General features: G+C 38.5%; 2 protein-coding genes across 2 annotated transcripts in view; one reads left to right on the top strand and one right to left on the bottom strand.

The window, feature by feature from the left end:
- Positions 1-2943: 2943 nt before the first annotated feature.
- N4BP2L1 (NEDD4 binding protein 2 like 1) lies at positions 2944-17502 on the top strand. Its single transcript, XM_026708949.2, has 5 exons — positions 2944-3130; positions 7676-7803; positions 9585-9673; positions 12530-12606; positions 15146-17502. The coding sequence occupies exons 1-5, from the start codon at positions 2994-2996 to the stop codon at positions 15318-15320; spliced, it is 606 nt and encodes a 201-aa protein (XP_026564734.1). The 5' UTR covers positions 2944-2993; the 3' UTR covers positions 15321-17502.
- The window catches only part of BRCA2 (BRCA2 DNA repair associated), a 40160-nt gene continuing 39444 nt past the window's right edge, over positions 17503-18218 (bottom strand). Inside the window, exon 27 of the mRNA XM_087937230.1 lies at positions 17503-18108. Coding sequence (XP_087793356.1) covers positions 17650-18108 — 459 coding nt within the window. The 3' untranslated portion in view covers positions 17503-17649. The remainder of the gene's footprint in view (positions 18109-18218) is intronic.

Here is an 18218-nt window from a genome sequence, read left to right as displayed (position 1 = left end):
ATGTGGCTTCAATTATTTAAGTCATGTATGTATGATACCCCTCCCCCCCAAATTAAGGGTTATACCATCATAGATTTGGAAAGGTCATGCCATCCTCCAGATGAAAGTCATACCTGGCCTAAGGTCTATCCAGCCTGTTCCTGAACATATCCAGTGTGAGGATTCCTCTCTATGAATTACTGTGTAATGCTTCATATCATTAGAAAATTTCTGCTAACCTTTAACTGGAATCCATTCGCTGTTATAGTAAGACCATTATTTTATGTCCTGGAACAAGAAAACAAGCTATCATTGTCCTCTGTATCAGCGGTTGCCAACCGGTGGGCCATGAGAAAATTTTGGTGGGCCACAGAGAAATCTCACCCCCAGAGCACCCCCCCAAAGCAATTAATCCAGGCTGCACAGAAACACAAGGCTGCTCAGCCCACATGGCCCGTGGGAACCCACCCCGCCCACTCACTCCTTACCTGGCAAACTTGTCTACTAAGTTGCTATTTTTCCTTTTTCCGACCATCATCTGTTCTGCTTTGCCGGGAGATTTAGATTAGCTAGGAAGCAGGAAATGGTTGGATTTCTTGCGTTCTAGCTAAGCACAGCTGAACCTCCCTTAGGACTGAAGATTTGCTTGCAAGCAAATTCAGTGCAGACTCACGGCAAGCAAATTTGAGAGACTGAGCTATCCGATGGCAGATAGATAGATCACTCAATGATTCTGTGAGCAACTCAATCTTCCTGCTTTGCCTGATTTTGGGTAAAAGTTGCTTTTTTTAATAGAAAATTCAATATTTATATAAATATTTATAATATGTACATACAAGCCATGCCCAGGCAGTCACATGACCAAGCCACACCCACAAATTAGGCCATGCCCACATAACCAATTAGTGGTTCCTGGGATCTAAATTATGAATTTGGTGGTCCCTGAGGTCCAAAAGGTTGGCGACCCCTGCTCTGTATGACACTCCTTTGCTGCTAGAAGGCAGCTATCCTATGCCCTTTAATAGGCATTTCACGAAACTAAACAGACATGTCTTCATATACCTTTTTTTCTAATCCCAAGATTATCCTTATTGCTTTTCTTTCAATCTCTTTTGGTTTCTCTGTGGCCTTATTAAAATGTGGTATATGGAACTGGACACCATGACAAAGGTAGGACAGAGCTGAATTATTTATTTCTGTTATTTCTAACTATATTTCCATTAATGTAGCATATGAGTATGACAAGTGGTAAATTCCAACTCCTATAATAAAACATAAGACCTATGTACACAAATATGACTGCAACTTGATCGGCAGTTAGTTGTAGTTTGTTTTCAGGTTAAATAGTACGTAATGTATAATGTATTTATTGTTCTGATACAATGCAAGTACATAAAGAGATAACTGACTGACTTCATTATAAGAACAATAAATAGAACTGTTAAGGGAACAAAGAGAAGAGAGTGGTGGAGAAGGGGGAGAAGAGGAAGAAATAGTAGAAGTTGTAATAGTTAAATACTGGACAACCAGTAATATTTAACAACTGGAAAAGAAAAATAAAATAACCAATATAGTATAGAAAAAAACAAAAAAATTGGCAAACTAAAACATTCTAAAAATAAATGCAGAAAATTGTTGACGTGTCTGTTTAAAAATAACTTATATTCTGTTTATACATTGTAATTGTTTATAATCAATTAATTCTCTTAATAAATGTGAAGAAACTATAATAAACCCTACTTCTAAAATATTCTACCAAGAGCCAATATGAGAATATATAACTACTAACTAAAACTCTTACATTTATCATTTGGAAGTTGGATAGTAATATTTTAAATAATTTTTCATCTCTAAACTAGAAGAAATTACCAATTCTGAATAAATGAATATTATTTTGTTACAGCACCAACTACATTTGTATAACAAATATAACAAAATGTTTTAAATGTTCACTAGCCTTGAGTAATAAGAAAACCTTTATTTGTTTTTCCATCCACTCACTCAAACTAATCCAATTCCAAATATTTGATAGAGATAACTAAGCTCATCAATTGCAAAATAACCAGTGGATATTTTAAAATGTTGTATTTACATACTGTGTGTAACATTTTGGAGGTAAAAGACGAATTGATCGGCATGGGGAAAAATAAACTCTAGGATTAAACGACACAAACTGCACATAGATTAGCTGTGCAAATTGACATGTATAGAGAAACAATCCGGGTGACGTTTTGTAATAATTGCCAATAACACATTCAAAACTGGCATCGCTAAATTAAATTAGCTTATGATACCAGCAGCCGTCCGATGGCAGAGAATGTGACAACTGCACGCAATTGAGGCAAAATCGTTCAGCCAGTCCACGGCTATGCTCTTCGGGGGCTCCTTAACAGTTCAGCCAGTCTCCGGAACGGGTCTTCACTCCCCAGAAAAAAAACTCTCTTCGCCACCTAATGGTTGCCCGGATTTCTGCTGCCAGAGCTGGCGGCTCCAACGTCCTCCTCTCGGAGGCTGCAATCCTATCCAGACGCTTTGCCCAACCCATCGTAAGCCAACTGCTGCCTGGTTATTGCTTGGGAGGGGGGGAAGCGCCAAGCCCATTCAAGTGCGTGATCCCCCAGATCGTGACTGAGCTGACTTCGCGGGACCCCCCATCGGACTGGACTTTTTCCTGACAGATTGAGGTCGGCCGAAGCAGGGCCCTCCTCAGCGTGGGATTTGACACGTTAGTTAGCCGGGAGCGACTCTAGTCTCCCGGCAAAAGGGCCACGCGCCGGCCTTCCCTCCAAGGAGCCGTCCTCGGAGAGGGCCTTCCAACGCATCCTTTTCGCTTTCGGCCGGCTCCTTTGGCGCGGCCTTTCCTCGGCTCCGGAGAAACGAGGGCGGAGCGGGGCGGCGCTGCCCATCTCAAGTCACGCGGCCGAAGGGCAATGTAAACCCCACCAGGTGACTCCGAAAGGCTCCACAGTCGCCTGAGATGAGGAAGCTGCAGCTGCGGCCGCCGTCTCGCCGCTATGGAAGATAGCCTGGTCCGCGCCTTCGGGGGCCTCAGCCTCCAGCAGCCCCGCCGCCCGCCCCCAGCTCGCCGCTTCAGCAAAAGCCTCTATTTGCTCCGCGGCCTGCCCGGCTCAGGCAAAAGTACTCTGGCCAGGTAAGCCTGTCCCAGCTGCAGCCCTTCGAGAGGTCGCGCCGGGTTCTGGGTCCGCTTGGGGCGGGGGGCGCCGGGCGACGCGGAAAGCAACTCTCGAGGGTCTCCAAGAGCTATTTGATCCCTGGGGTTGAAGACAGCGGCGGCTGTGCAGGAAGCGCAGCCGAAGCCGCCTGGCTCCGGTTGATAACGAGGCAGGCGATTAAGTCGCCTGGCTGGGTAAGACAAGGAAGAAGCTGTTGTTCCGTTTTTAGGCGTCCCCCCCCCCCTCTGGTGGACTGTATTATCTTAAACTTAAAGAAGTAACAATGCTGGGGGTGGGGAGGGCCATGAATGGTGGCCAGGAGAGAACTCGGAGCCAGTCAGGGAAAGCCGAGAAGAATAGGAAGAGTGGGTGATGGAAAGGAGGATACTTCGCCCTGCGACACCCGTGTCCCTTGTGCTCTAACTCCACTTTAGGTCTACGCTACGGTGATAAACACCAACAGAAAGCGTAAATGGGACGAGGCGCTAGTAAACAGGAAGCAGCCGTAGCTAGGAGGGTCGATGAGAAGGCCCGCCTTTTTTTAGCTGAAATTTGTGTGCCAGCCATTCTTCAAATTCTAGAACTTATTTGGCAAAGTTGCACTGCTGTGTCTGGGTTGCTCTAAGGCGGTGTGTGACTTTTCCCCAGACTATGCAACTATCGAAAGGGGCAATTCCCACTCACCTGTGTCTTTGTTAGAAATTACATCTGTTTTACCTGCTGTGGTTTGGAGAGGTGATTGTGAGAATGCACTGTGAAAATGGAATGTTTATTCTTTCCATTTTATACAATACTTTAGTGCTGAGCCCAGTGAAATTCGTTAATATCTTTTCTGCATGTTATTTAAATTTTAGATTGGCAGCTGAATCCTGTCCCGGCTATTGTTTCTCTGCACCTAGCCGCTACTTTATAACTGTCATAAATATTTTACACTGAATGCATACCAAAAGGTCACTGTTTGTATACAAGGAAGTGTACATTTTGTCATGCACTAATAATGCCTGTCAATTTCAGATAAGTGTTTGTTTATTTTTTAATTCTGGAAAGTTGAAGTCCTTCACATCTGGTCTAACGTTCAATTCTGCAAAAGTTTCATAATTGACACTTGGTTTTAATTCTTGTTTACTAAATTGAAGAAGCATAACAAGCAGCAGATTTAAAAGATGAGTAACAGAATTGTAATTTGAGGTTTATCTTAATACTGGCTCTATTTAAGTAAAAGCAGTCCTCAAAAATTATTTTGCTTTACTTACCGAACAAAATCTATAAATTTAATTACAAAATAATGTTATAAACAAAACCATCAGCACATACCAAACTGATCTTTCAATATTATGCAAATATTCACAAATCAACCTAAATCAATTCAAACATTTATTGTCAATGCACAACATGTGTACAATGAAATTAAAAATTTCATTGATAGTATAATGCAATCCATATATATGTGATGATTTTAAATAAATAAAAGGGAAAAAAAAGTATGGAGAAAAAAATGCCTGGAAATGCATAGCATAAAAGTAACTCCATAAAATTTGACAAATTGAAAGTGCTGCTATTTTCCCTTTGACTGTATACTTCGCTGCTGCAGTTCAGGTGTACTAATCTTCAGGATTTGAATGAAAAAGGTCTGTGGTTCTGTTTAGCAATTATAAAGACAGAACAGGCCCTAAATTTAATTTTCATTTTCTATTCTATGCCAAAATGGAATGCATTTTGGAAGAGTATTACACAGAATCAAGGCATGTGGATAATTGAATGTAGGGATAAGTATTGGGGGCCTCTACCTCAAATCCCTAATGGAAAAGGACATTGAAGAAAAGCCAAACCTTAATGCATCCTGAAAAGAAAGCTATGCAATCTTTATAAAACCTGTACTACGAACTTAAGAAAGGAATTTTTATACTTAGCCAACAACAACCAAATAGCCAGGTTGTAATGTCCTGCCTCGCCAATCCTCTCAAGAAAAAAGTTTCAAACGGAAACTTTTATTGAAAGGTAATAGTAAGAGATCTAGGCAGGAATTAAGTTTCCTGCTTAAAAACAGTAAATCACCAAATGTAAAGATATTATGAGAAACCCAGGCTGAGAAGATGATAAGGCAATGTTGCTGCTTTTCTCTAGAGACGAGATAAAGCACCTGGCTTGAAGCACATTCCCTCCCCCTCCCAAAGCCCCAAAAGTTAAAGCTAAGCAATGCAGGAAATAGAAACAGAAACTTGATAAAGAGCCCCTCGCAGGAGAATACTACTGTCCCTATAGAAATATAGAGCCTAGGTGGCGCAGTAGTTAGAATGCTGTACTGCGAGGCCACTTCTGCTGACTTATCAGCTGCCTGCAATTTGGCAGTTCAAATCCCACCAGGCTCAAGATTGACTCAGCCTTCCATCCTTCTGAGGTGGGTAAATGAGGACCCAGATTGTTGGGGGCAATATGCTGACTCTGTAAACCACTTAGAGAGGGCTGTAAAGCACTGTCAAGCGGTGTATAAGTCTAAGTACTATTGATATATATGGGACCTGACACAGGTATAGAATAGGTGGTACCTGGCTCAATAGCAGTAATCTCAGAGTTCTAGTGGACAACTACTTAAGAACCAGCAATGTGCTGCAGCTGCCAAAAAAACCAACACAGCCCTAGACTCCATCAACAGAGGGATAGTATAAAGATAATGTGAAGTGTTAGTACTATTTTATACTGCTTTGGTAAGACCACACTTGGAATACTGTGTCCAGTTTTGGTCACCATGACAGAAAAAAGATATTGAGACTTGAGTGCAAAGAACAGCAAACGGGGGCTAAAACATACAAAGAATAATTGCATGAATTGGGTACATCTAGTTTAAAGAAAAGAAGGACTTGGGGTGATATGATAGCAGTGTTCCAGGATTCACACAGAAGAGGGGTTCAACGTATTCTCCAAAGTACATGAGGGTAGGGACAAGAAGTAATGGATGGAAACATATCAAGGAGAGTACCAACATAGAACTGAGGAGAAATTCCCTGACACTGAGGATAATGAATCAGTGAAACAGCTTGCCCCAAGAAGTTGTGCGTGCTCCCTAACTGGAGGTTTTTAAAAAGAGATTGGACAGCCATTTGCCTGGAATGGTATCCTGTCTCCTACTTGATCAAAAGATTGGACTAGACCAGGGGTCGCCAACCTTTTGGACCTCAGGGACCACCAAACTCATAATTTTAAATCCCGCGGACCACTAATATGAATTTTGACTGACGGTGGCTTGCTGACATTTGTGGGAAACTTGGTGCCATATTCCAGAGCTGCAGTAATCACAAGACTGGCCCTTTGGTCATCCTGGAGCAGAAAAAACAGAAGCCGTAGAGATCCTGGGAAAATCCCCAAAAAAGTCTTCAGGAAAATTCCCCACCCCATTTTCCTACAATCGATCATTCTTTATTTGGGATTGCAGGATACCGTCTCCAGCTCCATTCTCAGGGAGAGAGAGAGAGACTTTTGGCTTCATGCAAGGAAAGTTGCTGAAGCAGCAGAAGTCTGTCTTTCTTTCCCCCAAACTCCGACAGAAATGAGTCTTTGTGAGACTTGTTGTGCCGGCGCAGCCTCTTGGAGCAGGATGCCTTGCAGGGTCCCAAAGACTCATTTCTGGCGGAGTTTGGGGGAGAGAAAGAAAGACTTTTGCTGCTTTCCTTGCTTGCAGACAAAAGCAGAAGAAGAAAGAAATGGAAAGAAGCAGCCCGGTGGCCAGGTGAGGTGCATGGGGTGAGTGGGGCAAGTTCCCCCCCCTCCGCCCTTTCCCCCCCTCCCCTCACTATCTTGTGTTGTTTGCAATGGACACTTGTGTTGTATCTGCAAACCCAGATAACTGCGGTATAGTTAATAAATGATTCTTAAACAATGGTTTAGTGCACCCAGGTCAGGATGCTGATTCTGCTGGATTTCTGAGGCATGTTTCACTCTATTTGAAGGATACAGTGCCAGTTGAAATTTTCTCCTATTTAAAGGGTCTTGCAAGACTGGTATGTCTTCATCTATGACACAGCAGATAAAGCACTGACCTTGGATGATATCAAAAAAGCTAAGTTAGTCCATGGGTAGGAGATTACTATTTGCAATTTTAAAGGGAGATAGTCAGGGACAATTATCTCCCCCCCAAAAAAGTTCAACTCAATAATCTGATTGAATCTAAATTTGAATTGAAATACAAATTTAATCTTGATTAGTCCCATAAATTCAGCTAGATGTCTTGCTTGACAAGAACCCATCACAGTAACATTTATTTAACAGACTTAGAAAGGATTTGGAGGTCTTCTAGTCCAGTGATCACCAACCAGTGGGCTGGTGATAAGGACTACTTTTAAAATGCTGCGTATTTTAGATCATAATCATCCAAGTTAAGAAGTTATTTTTACTCTTATTGTGCACAGGACAAATAAAAACAGTGATTCAGAAATTTATAAGTGGTACACATTTTTCTCTTGTGACACCGTGTTGGATCCAGTGATGATAACAAGTCAGCACTTTGTTCTTTTTTGTTTGCTTGTCAGGCAACTGAAACATGAATTTCCTAATGCAGTCATTTTTAGTACTGACGAGTATTTCATCACAGAAGATGGCACCTATGAGTTTAATCCTGATTGTTTGGGAGACGCACATAAGTGGAACCAGGAAAGAGGCATGTATGGCTGGTTCTCCTTAACATTCTTCTTTATCTGCTCTATCAAAGTGGCTATCTAAACATTGAGTAGAATAATCACATACTAGAATTAAGAACAGAATAAGCCTAATTCTGAAGTTAAAGTTGATATGCTTACTGTTTAAAGACTTTCTGATATGGAAGCTAAAGACTATATTGCATTATGATGTTTGGCATTGCTCTGAGAAATCATTCCCACTGCCAATTCTATGATAACTTCCAATTGGCTTCTAGGAGGATATTGAAAAATGGATAGAAGTAGATGAAAAGTAACATGGACCTCTCCCCTTTCCCAAACATTTTGATAAATTATAGGACAGACATGGCCATCTGGAAACATGAGCCTAGAAGAGAGGCAAAAAATATACCAGGGTTTGAAGTGTTATCTGGGTCTAAAGATCTGTTTTGAACTTAATTTTTTTAGTTCATTCCATTTCTATTTTGACTACCAGTATACATTATCTTTGCACTATTTTCTTTTCAGTATAATGCAGTTAATTCGGGTACTTTACAGTTAACAATACAAACATTTCCTGCTACATCCTGGGAAACAACTGTGACCTGTATGGAGTCAAGCAGCTTCTTAGACCTATTTTTGCAGTACCACTGATCTAGATTGCATTGAAATCTAGATTCCATGTGTTGAAGTGAAAAAAACATGCAAAAAGATGTAACATATTATTTTGTCATCATAAACTCTTACCTGATCAAAAATTGTCTAATACATGGCTACTCCAGCTACAAGAAAGACTGCCTATCTCTGTGTTGTACCCTAAAAACGAAGCTTGCCAAAACAGGAAGTAGTTGGTTTCTTTTATCAGCAATCAATTTACTTGCTGATTTTAAATGCTGTGACAATGATTTTCTAGCTTAGAACTTGTGGGGTAAGATTGGTTACTAAATTAGCAAGAAGCATCCGAAGACCAAGCAGGAGCTGATTGAATACATTATTGCAGCCTGGCACCACATTGTCATCAAAGATCACGTGCAAAGGCTTATACAGTCTATGCCGAAGTGATGCTGCCTGGTGATAAGCAATAAGGGCTGACCAATTTCATATTAGTAACCATGTTTGGTTACCTAAACGGTCCTTTTCAGGGTCACAAACAATAAAAATGTTTAACAAAACACTAGCATCGGCCTCAGTGATTGCAACATGTATGCCACTGGGTATGGATCAGTTAATCTGTTTTCATAGTCATTGTAAGCATGCATTGTAAGCATGTAAGAAAATTCACAATCCCCATCCAAACAGCACCAAATTGCAAAAAGCTTATGCTTTTCACTTAAAAAACACCAGTATTTGCACAGCAGTTAGCATAAAATATCATAAAATCAATGGTCTATCCCAAAAAATGTCGTAAACTGAAAAGTGTACAGGACTATTTTACACAGTTCTATCTACACACACACACACACACACACACACACACACACACACACACAGAGAGAGAGAGAGCATATGGAAAATAAGCTGAAAATATAATGCTAAAAAAATATGAAAGGAATAAAACCCTGCTTCTTGAAAGTCCTTTACTAATTATATCTCATACTTATTTGTAATATAAATAACCAATATTTCTGTTGCAGTCAATCCCCCAAACAGGTTCTCCTAGCGATTAGCTCCTAGCTCCTTAGTGATTTGCAACTGTGCCACAGGCCTTGGAAAACTAAAGTTCTTTTATTATCTGAAGGATTTAATATAATTATCTAGATAAATGATAACTAATTTCACTTACTAAAACCTTATTGTATTACAGCACGTAAAGCTATGAAGAAAGGGAAATCCCCAATTATAATTGATAATACCAACATCCATGCTTGGGAAATGAAGCCATATGCGATAATGGTATGTAATACTGTGACTTCTTTGTAGTTCTTAATAAGTGCGGGCTCAAAAGAAACCTGTAACTTTATAGTTATCAAATTAGGGAGGAAATTTTCAAGAATCTGTAATGTCTGTAATGTTTTCAAACACCATTTTCCTCTCCTTGAATTCTTGTACAACTCTTTGTCCAAATCTTTGAACTGCATTCTCCAACTTGGCAATATTGCAACTATAATACATTGGATGGGATTTATGGGCATCTGGCAGGTAATAGATCTTTACACTATCCAATATAAATCAACCCTCTCCTTTTTAGGTTACATTTAGCTAGTTTTCTTAAAATTGAGAATGTTCTAAGGAATCATGCACAGTTTTAAAGGAATGTCGCTTTATGGAGACATTGAAAGCATAGTTCCATCTTGTGGAATATTTGTTTCTAGGTCAGTATAAACCTTGCAATCAATGCAATCACTTTTTAAATTCAAATATGAGATTACCTTATATTGAGCAAATCATTAGCTCATCAGATACTTTCTGATTGGTAGCTGTTCTTTTAAAATACAGATCGTTCTGGCATTCTAATCTCTTTTAACAGAGATACCAAGGACTTTGTAAAGGCAAAAGTATGTCCTTTTGATGGTGCTACAGACCATCTTTCAGTTTAAAGCAGATTGTAAGAAATACTATGCTTTCCTTCTGTTGCATTACCATTGGTGCTAACTTAGCATTCAAATAATTTGAGTGAAATACCAGTTGAAGATGCTTAAGGACATTTAGCAAGCATAGATAGTCTAAGCTCCTTTTAGTCTTGCATTTCACTCAATGGCCAACCAGATGCCTTCCAGTATTCCTTTGCAATTGGTACCTGACCTCAATGGATTTATAAATTTCCTTTTCAAATTAATAGCCATCACTGTGTTTTGTGGTGATGAATTCTTAATTATTTTGTGTAAAGAAGTACTTCTTTTTGTCCGTTTAGTGATATTGGTGACTGTTAAAAAATAGATGCTGCCTGGCACACCAATTAAATAGAATCTGTGCCCCTCTTAGTAATAAAAATTGCTTATGAATGAAATTCTCAAAAATCTGCTAATTCAAATTTCCACTCATTTTTTAAAATATAGTTTTGACAACACGTACAGTATCAACAGGTAACTGTTTCAATATTCTTAGCTCACAACCGTCTGTTTTGAGAGCACTTACAGATTACTGCATGTCTAACCAGTTTTGCTTCTTAAGAAGCGATATTTTAAAGTCCTTGAGATAACTCAATAGCAATGTTGGATTTTTTGTTTGCTGTCTTAAAATACATTGATGATGAAAAGTCATATAATTAATGGTAAGTAATTAGAAAAATCATACTGAAATTTACAGGAAGGAAACATTAGGATGTTTGAATAAACATTGCTTGAATAATTCTGAGAAATAGAATAAATAATAGATGTGTGTGGGTTACAAAACATATTTCGCTTATACTTCCAACAAAACAATCCTTTGTTTGGCAGAATATAATTTGTTGTATTTTAATAAAATATTTCAAGTATTCTAGTCATTGAAAACAATGGAAACTTTCCTTGTTTTTCATCTCAGGAATACAAGGTTAGATGGGATGCTACTCAAAAAGGAAAATCCAACCTACAAAAGAATTGGGCAGATTATTTTATTGTTCTTTTCAAAACATTGAAAGTAAGGCTCTTAGGCGGCCATGGAAAGAATTATTCCTTGTAGTTATTTTGTATATAGCTTACCACTCCACTATTAAGCAAGTTAAAGCAAAAAAGGATCTTTTAAAAGTCAGTCTTGCATTCAGGTTGCTTTTTGCTGGACCTCTGTCTGCAACGTTACGTTGCTGCAAAAAATGCTATTGCTTAACTCTTGCATGAACAGTAATATTGACATGGGAAAATAAACAGTTAAAACTTAATGTATCCTGAAGCTTAACTCATTTCAGTCTCACTCAAAAGAATGCACAGAATATCCATATCCATTGAAGTATATCCAAAATATACACCAGAATTCTCACTCTGGCATTCATAGCGATCTCTGTATTTACAGCCTAAGTTCCCAGCAACATTGGAAGTCAATCAGCTGTAGTGTGCCTTGTCCTGCAGCACAGTTTGCCCTGGGTCTGCAATCCTGAATGATGTGCTTAGGTAACAGCAGGCTGGCATGCCTAATGTCAATCCATCAAAGCCAATAGCAGTAGGTATGACGAGATTAGTAAATCTGCCATCTTTACTAGCCTGGAAATAAAGCTTGATGTATAAGCCGCCAAGATCTAGTTTCTATGCTTTGAACAGCTACCACACATGAGACAGTGCCTTTTATAACTAAGAACTTTTGTGAGAATGCCCATTTCATTTAGAATTTAGTACTCTCTAAGTGATTATTTGATGGATAGTCCTTTCAAGAAGTGCTGGTTGAAGAAATTCAACTTGAATTAATCATTCAGGAAAAAGAAATAGGGGGCCTTTCTGTATGCTCTGGATTCATGCCAAATAAATTGTCATTTTAGGCGTTCATAAAATGTGGGAAGGGTACCACCACTCTTTTTTTGATAGTTAAAATTTGGATAGTGAAGATTAACATGCTTGAGAAGCAAGTGCAGCCTACTTAACCACGTCCGATGTTGCTCTATGGGCTACATTCACATACCGTGTTATTTTTAACTAATTTTTGGTGACTTAATGTGTGGCATGCAGTTTATTAATCAGTGTATTGGGTTTATTCAGTGATCAGGTTAAATGTGTTGTGCATCTCAAACCTTTGATGTTTTTTTCTCCCTCATGGTAGAGAAAAATATGGAAAAACACTGCTTAATAATTAAAACATGATTTTTTAAAATTGTAACATAATTATTTGTTTTTCTTTAATCAGGCGCTTGAAAACAGATATAAAGTTATATTTCGGGAGCCAGATACACGTTGGAAGTTCCATGTTCGGGAATTAGCTAGGTACATTTTACAACCAAATTTAGAAAAACCAGTCAACCATTGTTGTAATCATTGATTGATTTGAATCCTGATTTTGACAAGAGGCTTGTCCTGAGAAACAGTATGTAGGAAAGTTGGCTTCTACTAGTCTAGTTGGAGATCATAATCATCCTGTTTATGTATTGTAGTAGTGTAGTTTCTTGTAGTGACCTTAAAACTACAATGAAGACATTGCCATGTAGGTAGTATATCTCATGAGTCAGAAATGGAGTTTATATCCCAATTGAAACATAATTTTCAGTGTTTGAAAATATATTGTAAATAGAGCAATCTGCAACTAGCAAACACTTGCTGTGTGCAGCAATAATTAAAAACATGGGATTTGAAAAATAAGAAAACTGGGAAAAACTAAATGTTATTTTTAAATTAATTATTTGGCATGATTTCTGAAGAAGTATGATCTTGTTAATGTTAATTTCTATGTTATTCTAAAAGTGAGAAAGTTAGGAGCAAAAGCTTCAATTGAGAAAGCATGAATTTTATTTCTTCTGGGTCAAAAGTTATCTCACACAAAGCAACATCGGGAACATTATATTCATAGATTTGGAAGGGACTATTTAGGCCACTGAGTTCAACCCTCTGCTCAGGGCAGGAATCTAAATTAAAACATTACAATCTGATGGTTCCTATCTGGTGAAGCAAATCACATCACTTCTCTTGGCAATTGGTTCCATTGCTGAACAATTCTTACTACCCAGAATGTTTGCGTAAAATTAATCTGAAATTGCCTTTGTATAATTTAAACCCATTATTTATCTTCTTATCCTATAAAATGAACAAAAATGTTTTTTTTCCTGTAACATGTTTCTATTTGGGATTCTTTCCTATAGCCAATCATCATTGATGTTTTTTTTACTAGAATAACAAAAATATTCTGAAAACTCATGTTAAAGTTCATTCACATAGTTTGATAACTTTTTTCCTTTCTTCAGTAGATCAATTTTGGATGTACTTATACTGAACATACTGTGTTTCTCATATAAGGCCGGGTCTTTTTTTTTTTTTTTTGAGCCCTGAAAAAACGGCTAGGTCATCTTTTCGGGGATGGATTGATTTCTTTCTCCCCCCCCGTGCACCCTTGCCTAGGGTGCCCCGCCAGAAGCTATGCCTTGCCACCAGCCACTCCTAACAGCCAATATGGTGGAGCGCGGAGGGCTCCCTTACCCCCACCAAGCGCTGAAGACCCGGGTCAGTGGGCGGGCGGGGATGTCTGCCGGCAGCGTTTCAGCCACTTCTCAGGCCTCTGTAGCTTCCAGTTCCCACCGGTGCTGGCGCCTCTCTTGCCAGCGCTGTCTCCAACAACAGTGTCTAAGTCGCTCCTGCTGTTCCCCCGTCCCCGTAACAACAGGAAAGAAACATTTTGAGGTACCTGGGAGCGCCGCGCGCTGTGTTTTGGTTTAATCCCGAGCAGCTGGGTGGGCATGAGAAGAGCCGAGCGAGCATCTCTGCTGCTGCTACCCTTGGTGCTCCAGCCACGGGCTCTGCAAGTTTGCAAAAGTCCCAGTGCACAGCCCGTTCCTGCATTCCAAGCGCCCAGGCCAAGCTACAGCTGTCCCTCTCGCCAGCACTGTCTCCAATAACAGCGGCAGCAGCGGTAGGAAGCGTGGAAGTTATGGAGGCAGCTACCCCACCCGAGAAGTGGCTGAAACGCTTCCACAGCGATGCCGCCCACCTACTGACCTGGGTCTGCAGCAAAGGTGCTTGGTGGAGGTAAGGGAGCCTTCCATGCTCCACAATGATTGGCTGGTAGGAGTGGCTGATGGTGAGGCATAGCTGCCTGCGGGGCACTCCTAATGGCAAGTTCCCCCCTGCCTTCCCCCCAATTTCGCATGCTTTAAACTAGGCCTAAATTTGGGGGGAGGGGCTTAATTACATTTTATGCCTAGAAAACATGTTGGGTCTTCCTATTGGGGGGCGTATTGTTGGAGAAACACAGTATTATGTTGCCTAGAGGCTTGCTGTGACAACTGGCCCTTTTCCTTCCCTCTAGTCCAAGGGTGTCAAACTAGTGGCCCGTGGGCCGGATGCATCACGCACAGGCCACACCCACCCCAGCTCTGCAAAGGGGAAAAACATTGTGAAATGTCACAAGATGGCAACATGACGCGGCGAGTTTGACATCTGTGCTCTAGTCAGTATCCCATAGTTACTAAAAATACAGTTCAGTCTTTAACTTGGAGCCTTTTTCTTCTGTGATTCTGGGGATTACTTTGGTGAAAAGGACCCTTCCCCAGTTTGATCGCATAGGTGTTGGATGTAGAGTTCAATATTAGAGGGAGGGAGTCTATTGATCTATTGAGTATATAATCATATTTCAACCATACCCATATATGCATTTAATGGACTAATTCCTGACTGTACATATAGGAAATTTGCCTTCTGAATCTATACCAGGTTCTGATTTTTTTTTTCAAAACCACATACAAGGAAAATTAATGTATGGATCAGGGGCAATTAATATTCTCATGCTTTCTTTGTCATTTTTACATTTATTTTATAGACGTAATCATCATGGTGTCCCATTTGAGAAAATACGATGGATGAAAGATGAATATGAGCATAATGTTACCTTCCATACAGTGCTTCATTCTGAAGAACCAGCCAGATACTGCAATTCTGGACGTTATTCTCGTCCAAATTCAGCTTTTTCGAACAACAGAATGAATAGGTCATGAAATTGAAGGATTTTAATGGGAGACCTAGTGGGAGATTTTAGTGGGATTTTATAGATTTTTATCAATTTGTATTTTGTTTTAGATTATTAGCAATTTTCTATTTTTCTACTGAACGAAAGTAGGTTTTAACCCATTTAAACTTGATGTTCCATAATTCTTGCAGATTTTAAAGAAAATTATAGAAGAAATGATTTAAACAATCATAATCTTATTGTTGCTTTTTCATATTTTTAGTTTATTCTTTTCTGCAACCATTTTCATACTAGGCTTTGTATTCACCCAAAAAATTACAGGGTGGCACCTATTTAGGTTTACATATGTTAGCCAAATACCATGTTGACTGTTGGCATTAAAACGCTAATTATGAGATATGAGATATTTTCATACATTAAGAAAAGCAATTCTGTAGTAGCAGCAGCGATAAATGTGTTTGATTTTTTTCACTCAGGCTAAAAATAGGACTCTAATCCAATGGCAAACCTTTTCTATTTATGCCTTTACCACTATCCAGTGTATCAAAAGCCTGAGCCTTCAGGAGAACCAGAACCAACCAAAATGTTATGAATGGGTGTGGGTGAAGCTTTTGAGCTGTAGGATAAGTAAACCTGAAGCTACTCCCCAAACCAGTATAGATTTGTGAAATCCTCAGAATGATCTTGTTTCTTAAGCCCTATAGTTTCTGTGTTTCAGATTCTATGTTTTTAAAATGTTATCCACAGTATGTAGTTCTTTTCTTTTCAAATTTTAATTTTCTCTTTAAAAATAATCCCGTTCAGTGTGTTGTTCAAAGAAGTGAGGTGCTTCATTTCAGATCCCTATTTTTGAATTCCTAGTTCTGATGGGTTTTATACGACCTAGTAGTAATTTGCTATCATAAAACAGGACAAAGCAAAAGCAATTTTTTATTTTTACTCTACAAAAATGATAATTTTGTAGAATTTGGGCTTTATGAAACAAGCAAGGTGCACGTCAACTTTCCTATTAAGTAATAAACTTAGATGAGTCAAGAAACCATAAATGTTAAAAACTAGACACTGGCTAAAACCAAAATATTAAAATTATTACAGTTGGTATTGACTGAAATAAGATTTTTCTTCTGAAAAGTTTAAAACCCTTTTTACTTTAATAGGAGAAACGGGATTATTTTCTCTATCTGGTTTCTATATGTTCTTTAAAAATTAGAACTTTCTATTTTTTTAAAAAAATGTTCATTGTATTTTAGGGAGACTAATCTAGCAATAGGCTCCATTTTAAGCACCCCAAGCCCAATGAAATTTGTGAAGCATATCAAACAATTAAGATATAATTAAATTTGCCAGGAATTCAACATATTGTTTGCAATGCATTAACTCTTTTATCATGGATTATATACTTTTATTATGAAATTTTGGCTACTTTATATAAACAAAAATATATACAGATAATGATCATTTTAGTCATACTTGAAAACTGCTTACTGTAATAGTTTTCTACTGGTGTATAAAGATAGATTAGTGTTCAGGGACATATTTGTCATTATGATTTAGAGATCACTGTAATAATACTATAGTATCTTTTTGCAGAACTCAGTTTCTGGCAACAAGAATTTATATTTATTTCCCCAGTGTTAGTGGAAGGATCCCTGAAAATATTTTTGAAATAAGTTAGAGATCAGGTGATATTCTCATTTGTAAATATTAAAGGATGAGGGATCATTTTTTTCCTTCCTCTTTAGGGAAAAGATAATTTGATGCTGATGCTATTTTAATATTCAAATTTGATAAAACAACACAGGCCTGTTCATAAAATTTTGGGCACTAGTCCCTTTAACAACTTCTGATACATATAACATTTTAGAATAGCCACTTATAGAACATCTTTAGGAAAGGAAAATAAGAAAAATCCTTTTGTGCAACCCTTTTCTGTATTCTTCTATTAAGCCTTGTTCAAAAGTTAACTTTGAATAAGATGCATTGAATATTTGGAAAACTTTAAATTTGAAATAAAAATTCGAAACTCATATCTTCTGATATAGAAATGTACCTGTGGCTTACATATCAGGAATTTGCAAGTTATTCTTACTGAAGTGTCTTAAAATGCTTGTTTTGAGTTAAAACGTGTAATAAACAAATTAAACAAACATTTACAATGTTCAGAGTTTTAAAAGACAATTCACACATTAAATACAAACTATATTAACCTCTATTTGCCTCTGTAACATTTCCTACACAATAATGAACTGTTAGTTCTGTTTTCCTTTGTAGGAATTAATTTTCTTTGGTATTACCCTGATGCATTTTTATTATTACTAGGCTGGACAGAGTAATCAGCCTGAAAAAAACCTGCATCATCATGTGCTGGATATCACACGTGTGATGTCACCCATAGATATAATTCCTTGCTCTTCTGAAAAATTATTTAAAAGGGCTTGGGTATTTATCATTGCAAGTTCCTCATCAGCAACAAAATTGCTTTCAGGAGCAAAATCAGTCCCATTTAACTTTAGCAGCAGATGTTTGTTATTCTTACTTTCAGTTTTTTTAATTATTTTGCTCTGGGCACAAGTGCTTCGAGGGGGCTGAAATGCTTTTTTTAGAGATGGTGAAATAAATGCACAGATTGGCTTCACGGACGGAGGGGAAGGGACTTGACTGAGAAGATCCATTGCCTTTCGTTTCTTACAGTTCTTTGGAGTTTCTTGAAAACCTGGTGTCACTTTTGCAGATCCAAGAAAAAGGGATGGTCTTATGTCTGACTTTCCAATGGTCAAAGGACTTTGATGTCTTAGTTCACTGTTGGGAACTGTAATCTAAAAAACAAAACAAAAATGTAATTGTTGCTGCTTTTACTCACTAAGAACATTTGAACTAAATAATGCCTTTCTCTTTAGATATGTATGCTTTTAAAATAACTTCCTTC

The sequence above is a fragment of the Pseudonaja textilis genome, chromosome 7 (genome assembly GCF_049901715.1).
Source record: "Pseudonaja textilis isolate UNSWEBS1 chromosome 7, rPseTex1.2, whole genome shotgun sequence".
Classification (NCBI taxonomy): Eukaryota; Metazoa; Chordata; class Lepidosauria; order Squamata; family Elapidae; genus Pseudonaja; species Pseudonaja textilis.
The sequence above is the reverse complement of the archived record's forward strand: the minus strand, read 5'-3'. Positions and strand labels throughout refer to the sequence as shown.